Raw genomic sequence first — 26,369 nt, 5'->3', positions numbered from 1 at the left:
CTTTGGGCTAATTTTACTACTACTCTGTATTCAAAGCAAATACTGGACATCGAATGAAAAATAAAAGAATATTAAGAGAATTTGGAGATGTAGTAGTATCAAAGCCTTTTTTTTCAGATTACTTGGGACCTTTCAATTTTTCTGATTCCTTCTTTCAGAAAGAGTCTTTGAATTCTTAGTTTTACTTTTTCTGTGTCTTTGAACGATGTAGTTTTTTCTCCAGTAGTAGCATGAAAGTGATGTCTCGATCACCTCTAGTTTTATTCTGCTAGAAAGTACGGTTATTGGTGTTGTTATAATGAATATAGTACTCTGAATTAAGTTGCATTTATTTCGATTTAAAGAAACCACCAACTAAGATACACCAACGTTCATGGTTGAAACAAAACTTATAAGAGTATTCTGATTTAAAGAAACCACCAACTAAGATACACCAACGTTCATGGTTGAAACAAATAAGAGTATTTAATAAAATTAAGCTCGTAATCTTGGACAGTGACGTACGCAAAAAAATTCGCAAATGGTGTTGATATTTAAATTAATGCGTAAATGGATAAATAGCAATAACAATATCATACCGATAAGATGCAACTCAAATACATAAAAATGTGAATGTCCCCCACGTGACATCTAAGGTTGTCACTTAGTTATCAATGAATTAAGTTGAGAATTATGAGGCTACAAAGAAAAAAAATTTAGGTGATTTCTTTCCATATCTGCAAACTTCAATGGACAGAGTTACTTGATACATCTGCCCGTAGAGCTAGTAGGTGTGCGCGTAAGCTGGTTCATACACCTCGAGTATTTAAAAAAAAAAAAAAAAAAAAATTCCCATGAATGCTCAATTTCATGAATGGCCACTCAACTTTCACTTTATTGCACTAACATCATTTTTTTATTTTTTTATTTTTTTTGTAACATAAAAATCACTCGTCACTAGACTATGTTTTGAGCAACGTTGGTTGAAATCAAGAAGAGAAACAATTTTTGTATAATTAATCCCTATATAATAATTTCTACATTATTAATTGTTGCATAGCTTGTATTGTTGAAAACTAACCTCACCTACTAGAGTACATGAACATTGAATACCTAATTAAACCTTTGATACAGTGACAGTTTCTATTTCCAGCTTTCTTTGTCAAATCCACAGGCTGACAAAAGCTAATTTAATTAATTCACTGCCAATAACTAAAATTTCAAAGATATCAGAAGTAAATTCCCTTGCATCAATGAATTCTTCTTCAAGGTTGTTGTGTCTGTTTTGCTGCTTCCCAAATCCCAATATAAGGCTTTATGAAAGTACAGGTCCACAAACAGTAAAATTATTTTCTCCGCTCCAAAATAAGTGTTGTTTAAAACTTTGAAATACTCAGTTAAAAAATAACGGTAATTATTAATTATAAATATTATTGATTAATAGCATGTTTCGGTCAACCTTTTGAAAAGTAAAAAGTGTTAGACTATTTGGAAGCTTAAATGAAGATCACATTTGCATGAGCATGTTCATTTTGCATACTTTTAACCAGTTGTACGTGATCCATGTGACACACTGGTATGCAAAACTTGTTCATATTTGTCTTATTTGAAAAAAATTATGTGAATATCTTATTAAACACATTTCATTTGAACGTAGATGTTAAATTTGCTTTTGTTTAAAAATAAGGGTAAATCATCCCATTTCGGTAAAGGGGTGCTACATCATTTACAATAATGCTATTAACTAGGAACTAACTCCCATAGTCTCTCATGATATTTGATATTCGGTACGGTACAAATACCTCCACTTGACTAAAAATAGCCAAGGAAACTAATACAATAAACTCACTTTAGCCTTTTAAAGTGTACCACTCAAAGGCACCCTTTAAGAATTCAACATGTGACTAACTCTTGTCCCACACACTAATACACTTGCACTAAATCTAGCCTAGAATTATCACTCGAGCTATTTAAGAAACATCCTCAATTATTATATACTAAATACCTTACACATGTAAAAATTTAAAGAGAAAGTACAAGGTTTACGATTCATAAATGACAAAACTCAAAAAAGATATTTAGAACTTGAGAATAGTTTCAAAGTTCCAACATTTAAACAATTAGTTTGTCTTGGATAATACTAGTTTATATATTTTTGTTGTAATTTATTTTACTAAGATACCTTCAAAAACCTTGTAACATGTTGCTTATATACTTCGGTATGGTATTAGGTATTCTTATTTTCTTTATGAATACCGAGGGAAACCAAACTTTTTAAAAATGCATACCAAATACGAAGAATACCATAATATCGAGGACCGTGTCTCATTCTAGTTCTTCATAGTTTGACAATCATCAAAACATGCAATAATCTTTATACCATCAGTTCAATTTAACTAGTTATAGCAGGTTTATTACTCTATTTTTCAGATTATCATATCAAGCTTGCTATGAAGATTCACTTGTTGCTGTAAGTCAACTTAACGTGATGGTATAAAAAATCTATATGCTGACAGAACATAAACTCTATATAATCTCACCCAGAGGCGGACCCACATGGTGAGATAGGAGGCCACGTGCACTCGTTAACTTCGAGAATTTTTTTGTATATATACGTGTATATAATTTGAAACAGTGTTATATATTTAGCTGTGCACTCTTACAAACATAAGTATACTTGGTCCAAGGTTAATCCTTCTCTTCCTCCATGGGCATAAGCTTTAATGAATCAAATAGTTGCTTTCCATTAGGGTATTTTGTTAATCATACTTTTTTGTGTCTTTATCCCCAAAAAATGGTAAGCACAAATAACCCGGAATCGATCCTGCAACCATTCATATATTTTGCATAAAACTGACCACTGCTCTATCAATCTAAGTTAGAATAATATTAACCTCTATGTATTAGACTACAACAATATTTGGCATATCAAACTATCGCTATGAAGATTATCCCTCGTTCGTCATTGATAGTTTAGCTTAACGTGATGTTAAGATAATGGTGTCCGTACATCTTCATATCATAAACTCTATATAATTCACCTATAGAGTGCATGGACATTGAATACCTAATTAAACCTTGACACAGTGACACTTAGCTTATATGTCCAGCATTTTTTGTCAAAGCCTATCACAGGCTGACAAAAGCTAATGAACTGAACTGCCAATAACTAAAAATTCAAAGATATCAGAAGCAAATGCCCTTACATCAATGAATACTTCTTCAAGGTTGTTGTGTCTGTTTTGCTGCTGCCCAATAAGGCTTTAAGAAAGTATACAGGTCAACAAACAGTAAAATTATTTTCTCCTGTCCAAAATAAGTGTCTTTCAAGACTTTGATATACTCAGTTAAAAAACTAAGGTAATTATTAATTATAAATACTATTTGATTAATAACATGTACGGTCAAACTTTTGAAAAGTAAAAGTGTTAAATACTTAAATGAAGGTATTTTTTTAATTTTAAAATGAAGGTATTTGACCATGCTTTTAGTGAAGAAATACGTGCTTTTGAGTAGCAATAAAGATTTTTCTTTTTCAACTTTTAATCAGATGCTAAAAAAAAAAAAAGTGCAAATCTAATCCATTTCAATAACGGTGACAACGTTTGAGTTTTCTAATTATTAACCGAGAACAAATTTATACCATTTGACATAGTTCAACGATAAATTCAACCCCAATTATTAACCGAGAGCAATTATATACGACTTAATGTTGGCATAGACTCATGCCATTTCACGATTATACCAAAGCCTTTTATCCCATGTTTTTATAGGGTAAAAGCACACAATACAACTCTTTCAAATGAAATTTCTTAACTAGTTCCATTTCTTTCCCTTCACAACAAAGGAAACAAGAAGTTTGTGACACATAGGTGTGTTCACAGCAAATCGAGAACACCACAAAAAAAAAAAAAAAAAAAAAAAAAAAAAAAAACAAACAAAATCGAATTGACCAAACTGATATAGTTAATTAGGTTTGATTGTGATAAAAATCAAACCAAACCAACTCTTGTACACCCCTAGTGACACAAGGACAACATAATGTTAATTTTATCTTTCCCCTACATAGGTACTCTTTTGCCTTCCAATACATTTTTTCTCACACCAGGAATGTGAATTCCTGTTAAATAATCTCTCCAATTTATCTTTGATGCATCAATCTCAAAGCTTCTTCTCTCTTCTTCAGACATCTCTTCCATTAAATTCCTCATATTGCCAATGTGAAACCTAGCAAAAAGAAAAAAAAGAGAGAAAAAATTGATGAGCACAAACAAAATTTACTCTATTATGTGGTGATATTTGATTGGCATCGGAGTTCTAAAAAAAGATTTTTACTTGTGATTCGTACATACCATGATATTTATATGATTATAAAAGCTTGTCATTAAGTATAAATGTAAAGTTTAATTGTTTTCCTATGTATAAATGTTCCTTTTTTACAAATAAATTTAAACCAAAAAAGAAAAAGTTGCTACATAAAATGAAACATATAAAATAATAATTATGATTTTGTAAAAATATATATTTAGGGTGATATAGACCCTTGAATAGAGAATGACACTCTTTTTCTATTTTCATCAACAGAGTAAATAATTTTTATATTAGGTCAACTTTATATATAGAGTAGTAGGTAATTCGCCTTATTTTCAAAACTATAAATTCAAATTTTATGAAATTTTTTTATAAATATATTTGGAGTGACCTGAAAGTAAAAGATGATTTACACCATCGATGCATATAAATTAGGAAATATCATACCATCCTTTGTAGAAAGCATATGGTTCATAGAGCTTCATGAAGTGCTTCAAATATTCCACTTTCCTTTTAAGTCGCATTTGAATCTTCAATAACTCTTTTTCAGTTAGATCTTGTATTCTATGCTGCTTGGATAGTTCCTCCAAAATGTAATTTGAAAAGTCTGATATATTGTCAAAATATTTCATCTCCTTAACCTCAATTTTATCTCCTTTTGAGTTAACAAAAGGAAATGAATTGAAATATTCATAGCAAGAGTTGAAAAGTTGATATAATGAGAAAGGATTCACAAATGTTGATGCTAAATGATAGACATTTAGCTCTGGAGTTTGCAAATATCCATGCTTTGCAATAGCAGCAATTGTTGCATTTACAACCAGATCAACTGGAACCTAAATAAAGTGAAGAAGTGGTCAGATAATGCAAAAAAGTAAATTATTATTATTGTTAGATCCTAACCGTTAGAGATATAATTAAGTCAATAAAAGTATGTTCCATCTAATAGCTTAAAGTTTTAGATATATAGTCACACACTTCAATATGGTATAACAGCAGGCAGAGGTCTTGAGTTTGAGTCTTACCGTGGCCCATTATTAAAGAGAAATTCCATGTTTTTGGCCCATGAAAAAAGAATATGTCCATCATGTAAAGGGACATCGTATTGGCAATATAATCAAGTAAATAAAAATGTATTATAAGCTAATAGCTTAAACTTTTAAATGAGATGGTCGTACACTTCAATATGCATCATATTGGACAGAGGTCCAGAGTTCAAGTTTCACCGCCTCCCATCATTAAAGAGATACGTGTTTGACTCATGGAAAAAGAATAGGCCCCGCATGTCAAGGGTCGTCTTAAAGATATACTTCAGTAAATAAAAGTGAGTTCTCTGCTAATATATTAAGTTTATAAATGAGATGATCACACAGTTCAACGCAATATAATTATAAAACTAAAAGCAATAGAACAAAAAAGTAGGGAAAATTACGCACTATGTCTATTTTTGAAAATATTTGCGTCACGAAGCCTATAGCTTGAGTATAAACACCCAATTTAGCCTATATTTTTGTATAAATACTTTTTATACACTATTATACACTTTATACAAGGTTGATACATTATGCATAATGCTTCCCCCCAGATATAATGTTGTATAATATTATATGTTGGGATACGTGGCGTAAATAATTTAAAAAGCTATACCTTTTTGAAAATTTCCCACAAAAAAGTATACTTACCACATCAACAAGAGTATCTGGATCACCAATGAATCCTGGGAGGTCCCCTTTTCCATATAGAAAAACTGAAGGGTCGATTACCCTAAGAGAGATAGACAGAGAGACAACAATAAAAGTAAGAAACAATATTCCTTGTTAAAATAAAATTCTACAAACAAAGAAGATATTTTTTGATATGTTATTGGCACCTGAATCCTTGTATCCATCCTGGAAAAGGTTCTTTATAACTACTTGTTATCATTGAGGGACGAAGAATAAGTATTGGTATTTCCTCTCTCATGCTATTTATCATCATTTCACCAATTGCCTTTGTGAATGCATATGTATCTTGCCATCCATAAAACTTTGCCCTATTTAATTAAATAAACATTAATTAATAGTAAAAAGTGAACTTTTTTCTTATGTCGTCAACTATTAAAAACACGCGAGTTCTCATGAAAATCTTTTTTGAGAGGAATCCCTCGGAAATTGGCCCGTCGATGTCTTTTTGATGAACATTTTGTCGGAAATTTCATATTTCCGATGGACCTCTCTAGAAAAATTATCTAAAATTTGTGAGTTTTTAGTAGTAATAATGAGAGAAAATACCTTTCAACTCCTAAATCCTTCATTATTTGCTCCAAGCCAATGTTTGTAATATTGTTCTTCAATTTTGAGACTAAGTCCAATTCATTGTCAGCATGCAGTAATGGAAAATTAGTAAAGGGAGAAATTGAAGTGACTTTCTCCTTTGTTATGCTTTCTCCCATGGTAAAAGGTTTCTCCAAGATTAACCCTTCTCTTTCTCCATTGGCATAAGCTTCAAAGAAAATAAATAAGTTAATTCATTATGGTATAATTAAATGCATATCATATCTGGAAAGAGTTTATGTATATGCACTAACCACGTAAAAATCTTTATACCATTAGTTCAATATAACTAGTTATAGCAGATTATTTTATTACTCAATTTTGTTTTATGTTATCATATCATGCTTGCAATGTAAGATTTAACTTCTTGTTGGAAGTCAACTTAAGGTGGTGGTGTTAAAAGTTCTATATGTTGTGTGTGTGTGACAAATATAAATCTCTATAACCAATAATGATATACAAAACAAATTATATTGTTTTATTGAAGATATATATATATATATATATATATATATATATATATATATATATATATATATATATATATATATATATATATATATATATATATATATATATATATATATATATATAAACAAATGAAAACATATGTTTTATTGAAGAATTAATATTCAAATGCATACCTGTGGAATAATGCATAAGAAGTTTAAGTTTCTTGCATTTCTTGGCAAACATCATGAGTTGATATGGACCATTCACATTAGCATCAAGAGCTAAATCATACCTAAAAAAAAAATATCACAAGGGAGTTATAAGTTAATAACACAAAATTCATACAAAAAAATTTGTTAATATGTCTATCCTCTATAAATAATAATTTATAGGAAAAAAAAAGAAGAAGAACCTCTCATCAAATGTAGTGTTTGCTGCAGAGTCAAAGATCAAATCAGTTTCTTCAGCAATTTGTTGAGCAGTAATAATATCCATACCAAGATTTGGCTCATATATATTTCCAATCACAGGAACGATTTTGTTTAGTATGAATGGCTTATAATATTCACCATGCATTTCTTCTAGGCATTTGAATAATTTTGACTCTATAATCTGATGACAAGAGAAGGTATATAAATAATTATTTCACAATTAATTACAAAATAAAAAGAAATTAGCTACGAACTTCGTCGCTAAATAGCCGGTATCTCGCAGGATTCTTTACAATCTGTCACTAATATGTTATTGAATAGGAGTAGCAACTAGTTCCATTTTTATTTTTTATTTTTTTCGTAGTAAGAAAACATATTTAAACATACTTCACTTGTTAATCTGTCAAATGCAGCTCCTTTATCCTTTGCCCTGATGAGTATGTAGATCTTGTTTATTTTTGGTATTGTTCTCAGCATCTTTTCAATCAGAGCTGCAAGAAAAACAATTGTTGTTTTTTGTAAAGTATGTTACAATGAAGAAATTAAAGCTGATGATAAATAATAAAAACTAAGCAAGTCTTTACAATTTTGGTGTTTATTGTTTCTTACTATATGCTTTGGTACCATCATATTTTGTAATCTTACAAAAATCTGAAATACATTAATATCAGGTCATTTAAAAATTAATTAGAGTAAAACCAACGCCATGGTTATATAGAAAAGTAAAGCTGCACCTGTATAGAAAAAGCTTTTATAATGTTGGTGTATCTATATAATTTAAATCCGAAACTAAGAAAATATTGTAAATTTAAAACGTACCTTATATGTGTGGATCCAAATAAATGTGAAATAGTTTACTCAGACTAAAAAAAAAAAAAATGTGAATAGTCTACTCATTCATTTTCCTAAGATACTAAAATGTTACAATTAAACAACTCTCATCCAAAAAACTTAATTAATTAAATAAAAACCCAAACACAAAAATGTTTGCCAGATAAAATATGTACCACCAGTGAAACCGTATAAAGAATCTCCTAGGTCTCATTTTTGTATATAATATGTATCATTATAATTTCAATAGAAGAAAAAAATATCATTTTTTTGTATATAATATGTATCATTTTTGTATAGAAAGTGTATATATAATTCCAAAGATGTGTATATAAACTGTATCAGTCTTGTATAAAAAGTGTACTATACGTATAAAAAATATATTATAGAAACCGTATCATTGTGGTATATAATATGTATCACTATTGTATATGTAAAAAAAAAAAATCATATCATATGTGTATAATAAATGGAAAGAGCTATATATATAAAGTGTATATATAATAACATTCGTATATATCTTCGTAGTTGTTTTTAGTGGCTATAAAACAAAATCATTATTTTTGGGCCCGAGGGTAAGAGGGGTATTAGGCCCAAATATTGGTCAAATATGTTACACAAAAAAAAAAATTGATACCCTAATTCGAGTTAGGAATTCATTGGGCCCTTTAGGGAATGTGAATAGTCTACTCATTAATTTTCCTAAGATACCAAATGCAAATGGATTCTCTAAAGCTAACTAATTAAATGAAGTAAAGCTTTTGCCATAAACCTTGTACCACCAGTGACAAGAATCTTCTAGCTAGTTAATTAAATATATCAAAATTTTTTCACGAAAGAGTTATATAACTAAAATAACATTCGTAATAGGAAATCCCTGTAGCACCAGTAACAAGAATGTTCTTCCCTTCATAAAACTCAAGAATCCCTATACCGTTATTGGCTTTTTGAGCTTCCTCCATGGTTATGGCTGCGACATTAGTGACTGCTTTAAGTGAAACATGTTATCATGAGGAAAAGAAAAAAATGAAGACAAACATGTTATTTTTTCCCCTCTTCTTTTTTCATTCTCAAAGGATGAAAATTTACATTCAAAGCTAAGAGTAAGATAATTTTTAGAAAATAATTTAGTTGGTTCCCTTGTATCAAGAGGCAAAATACTTTTGAAGAGAAGCATATTGGCAATTGGCAAAAAAGAACAAGAAGAGAAGATGTGGGATAGGAACTAAATAATCTTCTTTATTTATAGAGCTAGCTAGAGAATGTAAAGACAACTAATAAAATCTGCTGTTTGGTTGTGTGCTTGTATTTTACCATCAGCTAGCAACTACCACATGATGAGTATCAGTAATACTGTTGACCATATCTTTTTTTCCTATGACTGTTTAATTTGAATTGTTACATTGCTAAGTAAATCTTTATGTATCTTTGTTTTTTTTTTAGCGGAGAGAGATGGTTAAAGCGTGTGTCGATCTCGTCTAAAAACTTAAATTGTTAGATTGAATATTTTTTAATTACTTAATAATATTTTCAACATGTCCCTCGACTCTAATTCTTTTGTATGGGTCAACATTTAAGCAAATATATAGTTTATTATTTAGCGCTAGTCTCAGATATATATTGAGAAATCCATTAAATATATACATATAATAAGCTGCAACCCAAGAGAGCATAAATGGATTAGGGGTTTGACGACAAATGAGGGGTTGCCAAAATTCATAAACTTCAAATTTTGGATATGCCTTTGTCAGCCAAGATAATGGACGACAACGGTGAGACTCTAGGAAGTTCACTTGTTTCGGAAAAGTGTGTAATCATCTCATCTAAATAATAAAATTGTTAGAAAGAACACACATTTAATTACCTAAATAATGACTTCATATGCAAGCTTGATCTTTGTAATAGATCAAGATAATAGGTGACAGTGAGACTCAAATCTAGAACATTCGTGTGCTCCGATATAACCGTGTGTAATCATCTCATCTAAAAATTTAAACGGCCAAAGATAACACATATTTAATGAAATTGCACTCACTAGAGTAGAGACAATAACTCAGATAGGCTCGTTTTAGACCCTATGCTAAAACCGAGAAAGTATTGGACGGTTGTATGTTGGCCTACTTGCACTCTATAAGCAATTAACGGTGTGAAAATGTTTTTAGTGCAATTAGGGCTCGTTTGGTACAAGGAATAAGAATAAATAATTCCGAAATTATATGTGAGATGAATTTATCTCACGTTTAGTTGAGATAAAATGGTGATATAATATTAGTTATCCCGCATTGCGTACTTTTATCCCCGAGAGGGTCAACTAATCCCGAGATAATTACTGCTACGAGTTATCTCTAACTTGTTTCCAACCAAACGACCCCTTATTGTTCGAATGGTCATTCAACTATTAAAATTATGTAGTAAAATCATTTTCTTCTTTTTTTGTTTGTCACGTAAGTTATTTTTATAGCTATTTACTCCAAAAATCATTCTGGCCGTTTTATGAATTTTTTGACACCTAACTTTTAATTTGACATTTACAGCTGTAGATAAATTCATATGTCAATTCAAATTTAAGCTGTGTTGGTTCATCATTTAATATTGGACTAAGTATATTTTTTAGGTTATAGGTTTATATCTACTCTTTATTACAATTTTAATGAATTTTTACACATAAAATTTATACTCCGCACTAAAAATATTGGGTTCATATGATCTTGGTATATTGGGTTCATGTGAACCTGGTACCAAGACATGGTGAATTTCAAGACGTCGTAAATAATTGCAGAGACTAAAGAATTGTGAATAGCACGTCTACCTAAGTATTAACCGTAAACAATTTTGGAAAGAAAATAAATGCTAGTAGAGAACTCTTCTAGGCAAATTAAATGAAACTAACCCTGTAGAAACCGTGACAATAAATTAAAAGGCAAATTTATGATCAAATTCAAAGGAAAATTTGTGATTTAAAGTTTATGAATTTTTTCGGTAATTTTAAATTAATACTATAATTGTTTTCCAGTAAAAATTAATTTTAGGAATACTAGTTAAATTTGTTGTTTCGTAGGATTTAAAGACAAGTGGGCTGTATCCGATCCAAAATTTCCACGAATATAGAAATTCAACACTATAGGCTTACAGATCAAGAAAATTTGGATGTGAGCTATGTAAAATAATATAAACAAAGATTGAAAATTGTATTCAAGAGTTTTCTGAATACACAAGCTTGAGAGCATAAGTTGCTAGGGTTACAAGTCTCAAAGAGGAGATGATCCTTCCTTCCCCCCTAAGTTATTCTTATACAAGCCAAATTAGACTTTTCAACCCGGCCTAAAGTACAAGTGACGTGACGTTTCTACGGTGCCAACATTTCCCTATGTTGCAGAACGCAAATCGAAGCTGACAGACATGACGTGAGTTGGTGGGAATGGAAGCCAACCGTAACGAGCTACCCGGGTCCTCATGCGTCCGTCTAGGAGCCTCTACCCGGGGGCATAAATTCCCCAATACAATAATAATAATAATTGGATTTACCAATCAAATATAAGTATCTAATAGAACTTTTATATATATATATATATATATATATATATATATATATATATATATATATATATATATATATATATTTTAGGATCGAAGCAAAATTACTGAATTCACGTGAACTCATAATCAACCACCTAAATCCGCTACTGAATAAAGTTATTTCCTTAAAAAAGAAACTCCAAAATACCTATACCATTACTTATTTGCTAGCTCTCGAAGCTAGAATGAACCCCTTTTTTTCTCCATGGTTAAGACTTAAGACTACGTACAAATTTGAACGATCCAAACTTATTAAAACTAGTTGGTTATAAAAAAAAAATTGCATTTAATGGACAGAAATTCGAGTAAATACTCAGACCACCGTTAGTTGAAAAAAACAAAATCATACTCTGAATATCTTTCTTAAAATGCGTACAAAGATCTTAAAGACAAATAAATTTGACAAGTAAACGAAAATTCTAAAAACTCTTGTAGCTTAGATATATTTGGTTAAGGCACCCTTTTATTTGTATGTGCATAATACTAGCATGAGACGAGTTTAAAAGGAATAACATAATCAGTGAGGGTTTTTATAGCTTACCTCAACTTATTTAGAACTGAGACGTAACTATTGCATTTTTATAAATGCGATGTAGATTTTCGAAGGTTAATTAAATGATTCTACCTTTTGTACAATCTCTATTCCCCAGAATAAATAGGCTATGGGATATGATCTAATGTCTTCTCCATTTATATTGGAGAAATTAAGTTCATTTTGATGGGGAGCGTTTTACTTCCATAGTGACTTTATTCGACACTTGTGGCGGAACACAACCTTCGAAGAGAGTTCAACTGAATCTTCTTCATTTGAATAGCGTTTTTGGTAAATAGGGCAAAGATAATACTTTGCACATATACAAAAACATTTGAATCCCTCAACATAAGGAAGTTTTCATTGTAGTGGAAAAGGTAGTTTCAGAAATTGCTTTATGTCACATGTTCTAATTTTTTGAGTACCCCCCTTGATAAAACTCACGGTTCTGCCATTGCTCGACGCGAATCCGAGTAATCGGGTTAGAGAGTTGTTGGGATTCACTAAACAATAAAAAACGACGAAATAGTGATGGATTATCATAGTCTTTTTAGCTATGAGCTATTTAATTAACAACATATTAGTGATGATTTTCATAACCAATTCCTATTTTTCCTATTGTAACTACCAAAGCACAATGTGAATCAAAAAAGGTAGTAAATGCTTGTAGAGACCGAAGAAATGTGAATAGTAGGTCTACCTAAGAATTAATCGTGAACAGTTTTGAAAAGAAAATAAATGCGAGTATAGACCTTTTGCACCCGGGGAAAGAAGGTTATTTAATTTTCTTCCAAAAAAAAAAAAAAAAAAAGTCTACTTAATGCACGAAAATCCGAATTATTTAGATTGATTCAGACTATCATTAAATGAAAATAAACGGAACCTAATCAGATCAGCACCCTTTTAGTAAGACGGACATCTTGAGTTTTCAGAGATTTATACGTGTAGAAAATATATTAAAATTTTGATACTCTTTATTATCTGCATAATATTGGTATGAGACATAATATTGGTATGGAGTAACGTGATAAGTGGTGATTCATATATTCGACTCCATTTTATTTGGATCAGAGGTATAGTTGTGTAACGACCCGTTTGGTCGTTTAGCACTTTTGAACTCGTTTTCGCTAAAATACCCTTTTCGTAGTTTTAAAGGGTATTCTTGACTTGCGGGAATTGGTGGCACGGTGATTTAATTGGCGAGTACTTTTTTTTTGAAAAATATTTATTTAATATGTGTGAATAGTTTATTTATAGGAATATGAGTTTTATATGTGAATAGTTTATTTATAGGAATATGAGTTTTACACATATAAGGTATAAGTTGGTAAATATAGTATTTGACGAAGTGGTTAATTTTTAAATAAAACAAAGCGGTTAATTGAATAAGTGAATTAGGAGGCTATTCCTGAAAGAAGTCGGCCAAGCCCATTGCCTATTTCGCTCGAAACCACGTTATAGTGGTTGTGGAATAAAATATCAAGGTAATTGATTTTCTTAATTTGTGAAAGAAAGAAGCAGTAGTAGAAAACCTATAACAATAGACAAGATAGAAGGAAATATATTTTCTTGGATCAATTTTAATCATGTTCTGTGTATGATAATACTTGATTTAAGTTTTATTGTTTACAAAAAGTAGGTAGAGGAATCATTGTATAATGATGAGTAATAATGACAGAAAGAATGAGGATTTGCTAAGAATTGAAAAAAATAATAGAGCGAATATTGCTGTGTACAATTTTGGTTCTACTGTTTGGACTTTACAAAGGGAGTAATAAATTTGTTAGGTAGGTAGTAATGATGAGGATAAAGGAAAGTTATAGTTTAAGGTTTTGCTACAATACTATTGTCACTGTTTTCGTTCTATTCTTTCTTTTTTATCCGGATGTTGACTCAATTTATTATTAATAATTATGGTAGTGGTTTGTGGGAAAGGACGAGTTTGGAAATAATGGCAGCCCACTTTCGTCCTTCTTCCTCCCTACATTGACTGCACAGTACGTCCTTTTCTTCTTATTTATAGTGAATTCACGGATTGGGTTTAGTATTTTTGTCCGAGTTAAAACATTGGGGAAATTAAAGGTTTTGAGTCCTAGTCCTAGGAAAGAAGATTATGATTTGAGAGTCCATTTATGGATGAAATTGACTAATTTTTTGAATATAGGACCCTTAGGTTATGGGCAAAATGATTTTTAAAGAAAATTCCAGCTTTGCCTTCGAGGTCACTTTTCGGGCGCGTTTTTTTGGGTTTCGAATATAAGTATAGCAATATGGGTGTCCTTAGATTCGTATTCTAATGTAAATCGCGTATTTGATAGATTTCGATCACTCGGAGGCTCTACGCAAAGGAAAGGCATTGGTTTGATCGTTCATATATCGAGGTAGGTTATGGTCTACTTTAGTTAGACTCGATTAGAGAATCGTATGTAGTTGTAGAAAGTGACGGAATAGCATATAGGCCTTCGTTTTGAAGTGAGGCGAATTCCAATTAAGTTGGTTCACATAAATTTTTATGTCGCTTGTCTCCATATGTGTTATTTTCTGTGATTATCACCTATTTGTATCTCCGTCACATACTAGCTCACTCATCACATAAAAAGGAATGGTAATATTGATAATTGAACAAATTAATATGATTTGTACTTGTTGATTTTATATTGGTGATATCGTTGAGACTGATATCAAGCATGACATGCTTTCCATATTATTGTTGTGATGATTGGTGAGGTGAGTGATTGAGAGACTCCGAGGTCTTTGCCGGAGATTGAGAGTGACAGAAAGACTCCGAGGTCTTTGCCGAAGATTGAGAGTGATTGATAGCCTCCGAGTTCTGTGGAGCACGAGTGGTACATGGACTTCGCGGGTCCCCCATTCAAGCATGTGTGTACGAGAGTGAGAGAGGTATTCATTGCATTCACTCAAAAATCTATTTGACATATAAATTGAACTATATCACATCTTGGTTGATTTCATGATTCCTTTACACTTTACTTATATATGATACGTGACCATACATGTTTGCTCTATTTGCACTTGTTAGTTTCCACTTCTTCACATCTAATCATCGTCGGCCTATGATGCTTACCGGTACTAGTGTTGTACCGATATTACTCTTGTCGCACTTTTGTTGAGTGCAAAAGATCCGTCATCCGCTTCTACACCCCGTGGCCGATACGCGAGGGTGACATCTTTTGATTTGGTACTTGTATCCGTGGCCCCCGAAGGACCTCCTCTATTTATTTCGTTTTTGTATTCGACAACAATATGTAGCCTTCGGGTATTTTCGTACTTATATTCCGTACTATGTTAGCGCTCTTGTACCCTTTGACCGTATTTTGGGGTTGTCGTAACATTTCTAGTTATGATAAGTATTTAAGACTTGATAACTTATTCTTATTTAATTTTCCGCTTATTTAACTTGTTATTAGTAATGTGGTTCGCCTACTCGGAGGGATAGTGTAGGTGCCACCACGACTCGCGAATTGGGTCGTGACAAGTTGTTTGTTTGTAATTCGACATAGATTTTCAAAGGCTAATTAAATGAAACAATCTAGAGTCACATCTTTTGGAAGGAGTTCAACTGAATCTCCTTCATTTGGAAAATTGTATTGTGTAATTAGGATTAAAAAAATCACACATATATAAACTTCTGAATCCCCTTAACATAAGAGAAGTTTTCATAATAGTGGAAAATATAACTTGAAAGTTGATTTAAGTCGCACTTTTTAAATCCCCTCGATAAAATTCATGGCTCTACCGTTAATTAATCGAGTCAGAGAGTTTTTGGAGTCACATGTCATGTCCTTCAAATTGTATTCAATACACAACGCTATATATGAATGAAATCTCTGAAATAATGGTTATCACCAAACAGGATTAATTGTTTCAGTCTTAAGAATGTATCCTTCTCCCTTCTAGTGCATGTTCTTGTACATTACAAAGTAATTTCTCCAATTAATTTTGGTCACGTCAATTTCAGAGCTTGTTTTCTCTTCTCCAGACATTTCTCCAATTAGCTCTCTTACGTTGCCATTGTGAAACCTAGCAAAAAAGAGTCATTTATAAGTACCTAGCAAAAAAGAGTCATTTATAAGTACATATGTATAATGTTAAGAATATTGCCTACTCCTAAAGAATCAAACGACACATTGATCAATTACATGTACTATGTGCTAATGTTTTAGCAATTATTTCAGACCAGAAAAAAAAAGTTTTAGCAATTATTTATAGATCTATTTCTCATGTTTCAGTAATTACGTACATACTCCCTCCGTCTCAATTTATGTGAAGTGATTGACTGGGTGCGGAATTTTAAAAATTAAAGAAATATGAAATGTCTGATAGAAAATAAGTCATAGATATTTGTGTGGCTATATATCGTTTTATTAAATGAAAGGTAAAATGGAGAAAGTTTAAAGTAAAGTTATTTCTGAATATAAAAAAGTATCATTCTTTTCGGGATAAATTTTAAAAAAAAAAAAAAAAAAAAGTGCGCTATATAAAATTGGACATAAGGTGCTTATATATAGTTTCTAGTAGTAATAATCAATTCTAACTAAGTGAAATCGATAAAAATCTAAAATTCACTCGTTTTTTGCCTCTTATTTTTGTTTTCCTTTTTGGCGATTTATGTCTTTCCTACTAAGATTACGTCTCTTAAGGTTATTCAAATGCTTAAATAGAAAGTGATAATCTTTATCTATACTACAATTGAACACTAATGTTAGTCTAAACCTTTGATAACTACCCTCCTCGTTTTATTTTATGTTTCTAATTAGTTTAACTTGACACAAAGTTTGAGAATATAAGGGAGACTTTTGAAATTTGTGATCTTAAACTAATGATGTATAATGTACCAAAATGTCTTTTATATCTTGTGGTCTTAAGCATATCATGCAATGAGATGTTGAAATTAAAAATTACTAAATATACACAAAAAAATATATATATAAATTGAAATATATCACACATACCAGCCTTTATAGAAAGTGTATGGTTCATAGAGCTTGCTGAAGTGCTTCAAATATTCAACCTTTCTTTTAAAACGTATTTGAATCTGTCTAAGTTCTTCTTCACTTAAATATTGTACTTCATGCTGCCTGAATAGCACCTCGCAAATATAATTTGAAAAATCCGACATTTTGTCAAAATATTTCATCTTACTGACCTCAACTTTATCTCCTTTTGAATTAACAAAAGGAAATAAATGGAAGAAATCGTAAGAATAGTCGAAAATCTGAGATTATGATACAGGATTCAGAGATGTTGATGCCACATGATAGACATTAATTAGTTCTGGATTTTGCAAGTATCCATGCTTTGCAATAGCAGCCATTGTTGCATTTACAACCATATCAACGGGAACCTATATCAAGTGAAGAAGACAGAAAATATGGCGCAAGTTGACTGGATACGAAATAAAAGTAAATGAAGATTTTTTAAATTTATGATCTTAAATATGTCATGATTTTTGTGTGGATATAAAACTTGTCATTAAAAGTGAAATATAAAGTTTAAGTTAAAACCGTCTATGCCCAAGCCTATGACACATATTTTTCACTTTGGCCCAACCGGCCTCACGTATTTGTCTCTTGGGCTACATAATCATCGAGCCGAAAAGCATGTGTTCCATATGAATTTGTTGATATGCCTTATAAAACTCTTCATTTTCCTCTCCCATTCCGATGTAGGATTTGTACGCATATCATATTGTCATGAATAATGAGAGTGATAGTGTGATACTCAAACCCAAAATATTTAGTTACTCTGGTACCATATTGAAGTATATTACCATCTCATCTAAAATCTTAAACTATTAGATAGGGCAAATTTTTAATTATTTAATAGTATAATGTCTCAATACGCTTCCTAATTAAACCTTTTTGTTCTCTCTCTATTTTTTCTTTTGGTGGAGTGATTGTTGTAGCGTGAGGCGATCTCATTTAAAAGTTGAAACTATTAAGACGAACATTCTTTTACTTACTTAACAATATCTTCAACATGTTCTCAGGTGGGGGTTTGATTCTTTTTTATAGGTCAAGATAATATGTGACAATGAGACTCGAACCCAGGATGTTTGTCTGCACATATACCATATCAAAGTATATAACATCATCTCATTTAAAAATTAAACTATTAGAGAGAGTACAATTTTAATTACTAAGTAGTGTCTTAAACCCTACGCTCCTCACGTTTATGGACCTCGAGAACTAAAATTTAATGTTCAAAGTCAAGGCTACTAGCAGAAAGATAATTTTTAGAAAATAACTTAGTTTTTTTTTCCCTTTTATAAAGGAAAAAAAGCGATTTTCAAAGAGAAAAACTGACATTTTGGAATAAAGAGAAGAAGATAGGAGCCAAAATGGTCCTCTCCATTTATAGAGGGAGTTTAATGGAGAAGCACCCCTCTATTTATGTGGCAACATTATTAGTTAGGAAGTAAAAAACGTTCTTCTTTAATCACATTTCTCTCAAATATTTTTAAATATTTGAATATATAAATATCCTTTTCAGTGATTTCTATGAAAGAATCTTGAAAACGACGGATTCCGCGTGAAAAACTTTGAAAAAGTTTGATCAAGCATAAGAAATTTTTAATTGAAAACCTATTTGAATTGGATTCTTTCGAATTTTATATCGAAGATATATTTACAAAATTGTTTCAGTTTTTTTATTGATTGGAATTAACTCTAGCCCCTTGCATGTAATATTTTACTCCTTTTATTTTACATGATGTTATTTAATTGGACATAGAATTTTTTATTTTTTAAAAAAAAATTAACCTTACAATCTAAAGTAAGCCATAAATATTTTTCACCCCATATCAAGAAAAAGCTCTTGATATTAACCTTTATATTTGATATCAATATTCAGAAAGTGACTACACAAAAGGAGAAGGATATAAAATCAAACCTCCTCAGAGACTATATGTGAGTTGAATATGGCCAACTCAATATAATTTAATACAAGTAGATGCATGTCTCTTTTTTCCTTATGTCATTACGCATTTTATTACTTCAAAACAAACACTACAAGAGAGCATTGGGGCCGTATACTTCATTTTCAAGAGGATGGGTTCACATGCTTTTAAGATAAGATATAAAAAAACGTTAAAGGCTTCTTAGAATTTTTATTTATTTAAAGGCGTAAAAGTGCATTTAGTTGGGTTCAATCCGGCAATCTTTAGGGTTAAAACCCAACACTTAATCGAAAGTCCACTCGGTCCGGTTTGATTATGTGTTCCTTCAGTTCATATTATAGATATTTTAAGTATAATATACATAATATACCGAGTTTAGTCGGGTGACTATGAGTTCACGTGACCCATTTTTTATACATAGATTCGCCCCTACATATGTTGCATTCAAGGTGGGGGTTCAATTGAACTCCTAACTTTCAACGCGGAGTATAAATTTATGTGTAAAAATTTATTAAAATTGAAATAAATAGTAGGCTTTCAATGGACACATTGGGGCTGTTTCGAGGGGTTATGATGATGTGCATGGCGGTTTTGTCTTCGGAGACAGGAACGGAGGAGGAGTCTCACTTCTGGATTTTGCTAAGGCTTTTGGTTTGGTGGTAGCCAACTCGAGTTTCCCTAAGATGGAGGAGCACTTAGTAACATTCCGTAGCTCGGTGGCTGCAACGCAAATAGACCTTTTGCTCCTTAGAAAGGATGATAAATGTCTCTGTAAAGACTGCAAGGTCATTCCGAGTGAGAACCTTACGACCCAACATAAGCTATTGGTGATGAATTTGGAGATTAAGAGGAAGAAGAAGAAGAGGGTCGCCGATGATAGCCAAGGATCAGGTGGGGGAGTTTGACTCTATCTAGTGCCCAAGAAGTAGGGGAGAAGTTGATAGATTTGGGGGCATAGGAGAGTAGGGGAGATGCGAGCAGTATATGGGATAGGACGGCCAGTTGCATCAGAGAAGCAGCTAGAAAAGTTCTGGGAGTCTTTAGAGGTCGCCGTGGTGGGCATCGAGGGGATTGGTGGTGGAACGGGAAGTCCAGGTAAAGTGGAAGCAAAGAAGAAAGGGACGATGCGAAGCCGTGGGTAAACAAGTGCAAAGATGACGAAGAGAGGCGGGCGAATAGGGAAAAGTATAAGATGGCGAGAAAGGAGGCGAAGTTGGCAGTGAAAACGACAGTTTTTGAACGCGTTTATGCAGAACTAGAGGACAGAGGCAGGGATAAAAAGTTATTCAAGCTTACTAAGGCGAGAGAGAAGAAGGCACGCGACCTGGATCAAGTGAAGTGCATCAAGGACAAGGATGGCAAAGTGTTGGTAGAGGAATCTCTCATTAGACGGAGATGGCAGTCATACTTCCATAAACTCTTGAACGAAGAAGGGCAAGAGACATTGTGTGTTGGGAGATTTGGAATACTGCGAGGCATCGCGGTTGTGGTTATTGTAGAAGTATAAAGGTCGATGAGGTTAAGGGTGTTGTTCGTAGGATGTGCAGGGGAAGAGCGACGGACCTGACGAGATTCCTGGGGAATTTTGGAAGAGTGCAGATAGGGCAGGCTTGGAGTGGCTGACTGAGTTGTTTAATGTCATTTTCAAGACGGCGAAGATGCTCGAAGAATGGAGGTGGAGTACAATGATTCTTTTGTATAAGAACAAGGGCGACATTCAAAGCTGCAACAACTATAGAGGTATCGAAGTGCTAAGGCACACTATGAAAGTGTGGGAAATAGGTGGTAGAGATGAGGAGAGAGAGGCGTGTCTATTTCGAAGAACCGGTTCGATTCATACCGAGGCGTTCTACTACTGAAGCCATTCATATTGTTAGGAGATTGGTGGAGCAATATAGGGAGCAGAAAAGGGACTTGCACATAGGGGTGGGCGTTCAGTTTTTCGATTCGGTTTTTCAAACTTCGGTTCGGTTTTTTCGGTTTCGGTTTTTTGAAAGTGGACACCGAACCGAATTAGTTCGGTTCGGTTTTGGTTTTTTAATTCGGTTTTTTTTGTTGGCATGGGCACGAAAATGGGATATTTTCTATAGATGTTACTTTTCAACTTGATAATAACATCTATAGATGTTACTTTTATTATTATTATTTTTTCGGACGCCGTACTTTGCCTTTCTTTGAGCCGATGGTCTATCGGAAACATCCCTTCTGTCACGACCCAGCCCCGTGGGCCGTGACTGGTGCCCTACCTAGGCACCCAGACAACTTACGAACCAGATTGTCATATTAGGGCATATAAAAATTTAATAGATATTATTCGTACCGATAACTGATAGCAGACATTACACAAACTGAAACGAATGCTACTAGCGGTCGCCGTCTGCGAGAATCATATCAAAATCAAAGTGAGCGGAATGCACATCGCCCGACATACACATACATACAAACATGTGGGCCATATCGGCCATTGAAAGGCATACGGGGCCGCTTAAGGACGCAAATCGGAATCATATACAAACAAACCGGACCCATGACCCACAAATATGACTACGAGCCTACAAACAAAACGTAATGATACGAACGTATGACGGGGACGGGGCCCCGCCGTGCCGAACGATCACAAATGTACGAGAATATGCGTAGCGAAAACATATATACCAAATATGGGCTCCGAATCGAGGGGAGCACTCCATGTGCGTAATGGAAGCCTAAGCCGGAGGATCACCCAACCGAGCGTACGCCCACGCGGGCAAGCCTGACCCCGAAGAAAGGGGGTCGATGCGAAAAATGCGAGCATGTAAAAGCGGAGAATACTGATAATCCAAATCATATTTGGAGTCGAAAAAATACGAAACAAATACGAAGTAACGGATCAAACTTTGTGCGGAATGCAAATGTACAAAATGCAAACAAAAGTCATGCATAAGGCTCGGAACGTGGTCGCCCCACCGACGGTGCCACAACACATCATACTCAAGAAGATTTCAAATCCACGTGCAAACTCAAGACACATACACGTCACACACATCAAATCATCGGAACATATCGATGCCATATCACATCATAACACCATAAACGGTTAGGCCACATGGCGAGGTCTCGAAAACCGTAACACGTCATACACGCCGAATATGTCATAATGCGCACGATCACAAAACCGGCCGGGTCTCGGCAGAACGGAGTCATAATGATTGGCACGGCGGGTGGTACCGGAAACCATATACATATTAAAAGTAAACTCCAGGACTCGACACATAATTTCATATGCATATACATTAGTATCAGAAGGCTCAAAATGAGTATCGGGTCAATCGGAATTAATTTACAAAAGTCGCGGACTCTTAAGTTATCCATTTTTCGAAAAATACATCGTAGATCATTCTCGGAAAATTTGGTATCATTCATAGTGAAGAACGTTCAATAACATTATAGGATATTGCAAACGGACCTTAGAGAGTCATAGGCAAACACTTCCTTATATCGTATGGAAATGAATCAAACTAATCAAATAAGGAAGTCTCGGGACTTGCGGGCCCACCTCGGGTCAAGTCGGGCGGCGGACCTAAATTACAAACATTAGGCTCCCTAAAGTCATCCGTAAGAGTTTCGGAGCGATTCGGATACGTTTACGTTGCAGTTACAAAGATTAAGATTCTTTTAACCAAATATGGGAGTATAGTTCAATTATATTTCAATGAATAGTATGCAAAATCGAACTCGGATTTCAAGAGCAGAATTATCCCGAGGGTTAGACCTTAACCTAGTAGGACTAGGACATGCCAAAAGAAGAAAGGTAGGCTTTACATACCTTACGGACGTCTTATGCTCGCTTAAACTCAAATCCCGTTTCGTCCGTAACGCAAATGGTCAAAGTTACCAAATGTAAATCATATGCCTTTGGGGAGCTTATTCTTAGCCCTTATTGGTCTACAAGAATTTGGGCAGCATCTCCCCTATAATCCAACATCCCCGAGAATTAAACTCGGCCAACATAGCAACAACCAACCCAATAATAACATCAACAACATCAACAATTGAATTAAAACGCATTCTAGCATGAATAGTGTTACTTTCTTCATAATGCAATAACTTCCATTCTAACTTCACACTTTCAATCCGGTATCAACGTTTTCATATTTGTCTACTAATTCGCGGCCATTCAAATACAATTCGGACACATTTCTCATTATTCTACAAAATATACAAAATCTCCATCAAACCATAATCCATCCAAAACTTCCAATTTTCATCATAAATTTCCATAACACATTTTTTGTCTTCCAACTTCATTAACACCAATCATAATTTGTGTCTTACCACTTCCATCTTCATATTTACATAAACTACTACAAAGTTGCATATTTTCCTATAACAACCTTACAACATATTTTCTATGACAACAAGAACCATTAACCTTCTATTCACTTCATAATGCCATAACAACACAACTAGCATACTAAACAAACTCAACCTATATTCTTTCACCATACCACCCCCACGGTTACAACACAATCACACACACCTCACGGTCACAACATACACGCCCTACTTTCATGGTTTTCATGTACTTCACATATGCTACAACATATATATAATTTTCCAACACAAAAGAGTAAAATTCTTACCTTTTTCCAACTTTTTCCTCTTGCCAAAAGAAGCACTTTCTTGCCCCAAAATTTATGTCATCTTGAAGAGGGCCTAGAGCTTAATAAGAATCTAAGAAGAAACAAATTTTTGAATCAAAGAGGCTCCAAGAATCTTTTCTTCTTTTTTTTTTTTCCTTATTCTCTCTATGGCCGAAGGCCTTTTCTCTTTTTCTTGAACATTCCAAAGGATGAACACATATATACATGTCATCCTTTCTAATTAAATGTCACATGACCACTACATGACATGGCTTGGGCCATTTCTTAAGGCCTTGGCCGGCCACCCTTCCAAATTTGGGCCTCAATTTTTTTTTTTTTCTTTTGAGCCCAATTACTTATGGATCATCTTTCGCAATTCCCGAAACAAATTTTCAAAATTTCGATTTTGTCCTTAACCTTCCTCGCTAATTCCGCACCAATGTTTCCATAGCCGACATATTGATACTAGTAAGATCCAAATATGGCCTTATTTCTTACGACAAAGATTATTCGAACTTTCCAAATATGCAAAAATGCTTAGGATATAACACTCTCTCTATCTCCACAGAGTAGGAGTAAGGTCGCCCTTTCACTCTACCTCCCCAAACCCTACTTTGTGGGATTACATTGGGTATGTTGTTGTAGTGCTTAAATAATATAGTAAAAATTGGCTACTAGGTAAAATTAGCACTCCTTTAGGTGATCATTGATCCAATCTCCCATACATAATTCAAGCCTTGTATTGTAAAAATTTCCAACGGACTTTATTTATTGCTAAACAATAAAAGATTATAGCTAATTTTATTTAACGATGAAAATCAATAATGAATTATCGAAAAATCATGTTAGCTAAAGATATTTAGCAACATATTAGCATCAAAATCCATAGTTATCTTTTTTTTATTTTTGTTATTATGGGAATATTCTCCTAGAGCTCCGGATCCGTGGCATTCTTTTTTCAACTCATCCACAATGGTATTTGATGCGTTAGCTAACCAAAGCAAATTGCTATAGTTTATTCTTTTATGCAATTAGTGAAGAAAATTTAGCAACCAAGATAAGCCAACGACCGAGAAAATGCTTTATAACGGTAACATGTGTACGGTGATGATTCTGTTGTTCGGTTAAACCAAAAAATCGGCTTAGGTGAAACCGGAACCGAACACCGAATTTGTTATATAAAAAAAACCGAAATCATACCGAAACACCGAAAAAACCAAAAAACCGAATTAATTCGGTTCGGTTCGATTTTTGGTGTTTATGCCCCCCGCACTTGCATATGGTATTCGTCGACCTAGAGAAAGCTTACGATAAAGTGCCAAGAGGTTCGTATGGAGATCTTGGAGGCTAAAGGTGTGTGGCGTACATTAGAGCGATCGAGGACATGTATGATGGAGCCAAGACCGAGGTAAGGACTATAGGAGGAGACTCGGAGCACTTTCCGGTTCGATAGGTTTGCGTCGGGGATCGGCTCTTAGCCCATTTTTATTTGCCTTGGTGATGGATGGATTGACGCGACAAATTCAAGGTAAGGTGCCATGGTGTATGTTGTTCGCAGATGACATAGTCTTGATTGACGAGACTCGTAGCGGAGTTAACTCTAAGCTAGAGGATTGGAGACGGACGTCAGAGTCTAAAGGATTCAAGTTGAGTAGGACCAAGACAGAGTACTTGGAGTGCAGGTTCAGTGTCGTACCTCAGGAGGCCGACGTGGAAGTGAAGCTTGGTACACAGGTCATCCAAAATTAAAGAAGTTTCATGTATCTTGGGTCTATTTTACAAGCAAATAGGGATATTGACGATGATGTCACACATCGTATTGGTGCAGGATGGTTGAAATGGAGGCTCGCTTCCCGGAGTCTTGTGTGACAAAAGAAAGTGCCACCAAAACTTAAGGGAAATTTCTATAAAGTGGTGGTTAGGCCCGACTACATTGTACGGGGCGAGTGTTTGTCACGACCCAAATCATGGATCATGGGCACCCACACTAACCCTCCCCGGTGGGCGAACCCTTGGATAACTACCTTAATTTGATACAACATGCGGAATAAATACTTTTATTATAAGAAATTCTGAAAATCTGGTCTAGAACTCGTACAGAGCTTAAGAAGTTTACAATTTGAATAGATAACGGACTCAAGCGGATACGACCTACGTTTAAGGATGAGAACAACGAAATCTAAGGAGGGACTACCGGGTTGCAATAGTCACCCGAAACGTCTTTGACGAATGCCTCGAAACGGTCGTGAGACTCAGAACATCACCCGAAATAACTCTACACCTCCCGAAGGAGTGTAAGAGTAGTATGAGCACAACACTAGGCTCGTAGGATCATGGCCGACTAAGACTAGATAACGTATATAAAGGCAACAAGCAAGAAAAACATATAAACCAACAAGTACA

At 33.6% G+C, this 26,369-nt stretch overlaps 1 protein-coding gene and 1 pseudogene across 1 annotated transcript in view; both read right to left on the bottom strand.

Moving 5' to 3' along the window:
* Positions 1 to 3,903: 3,903 nt before the first annotated feature.
* On the bottom strand, positions 3,904 to 9,507 carry LOC132057465 (fatty acyl-CoA reductase 2, chloroplastic-like; annotated as a pseudogene).
* A 6,862-nt stretch (positions 9,508 to 16,369) lies between these two features.
* Positions 16,370 to 26,369, bottom strand: part of LOC132057464 (fatty acyl-CoA reductase 2, chloroplastic-like) — an 89,962-nt gene continuing 79,962 nt past the window's right edge. The window contains exons 8-9 of the mRNA XM_059450082.1: positions 17,399 to 17,790; positions 16,370 to 16,466 (exon numbers count right to left, since the gene is read on the bottom strand). Coding sequence (XP_059306065.1) covers positions 17,668 to 17,790 — 123 coding nt within the window. The 3' untranslated portion in view covers positions 16,370 to 16,466; positions 17,399 to 17,667. The remainder of the gene's footprint in view (positions 16,467 to 17,398; positions 17,791 to 26,369) is intronic.

Source organism: Lycium ferocissimum, chromosome 5 (assembly GCF_029784015.1).
Source record: "Lycium ferocissimum isolate CSIRO_LF1 chromosome 5, AGI_CSIRO_Lferr_CH_V1, whole genome shotgun sequence".
Lineage (NCBI taxonomy): Eukaryota > Viridiplantae > Streptophyta > Magnoliopsida > Solanales > Solanaceae > Lycium > Lycium ferocissimum.
This window is presented reverse-complemented; position numbering and strand designations above follow the sequence as displayed.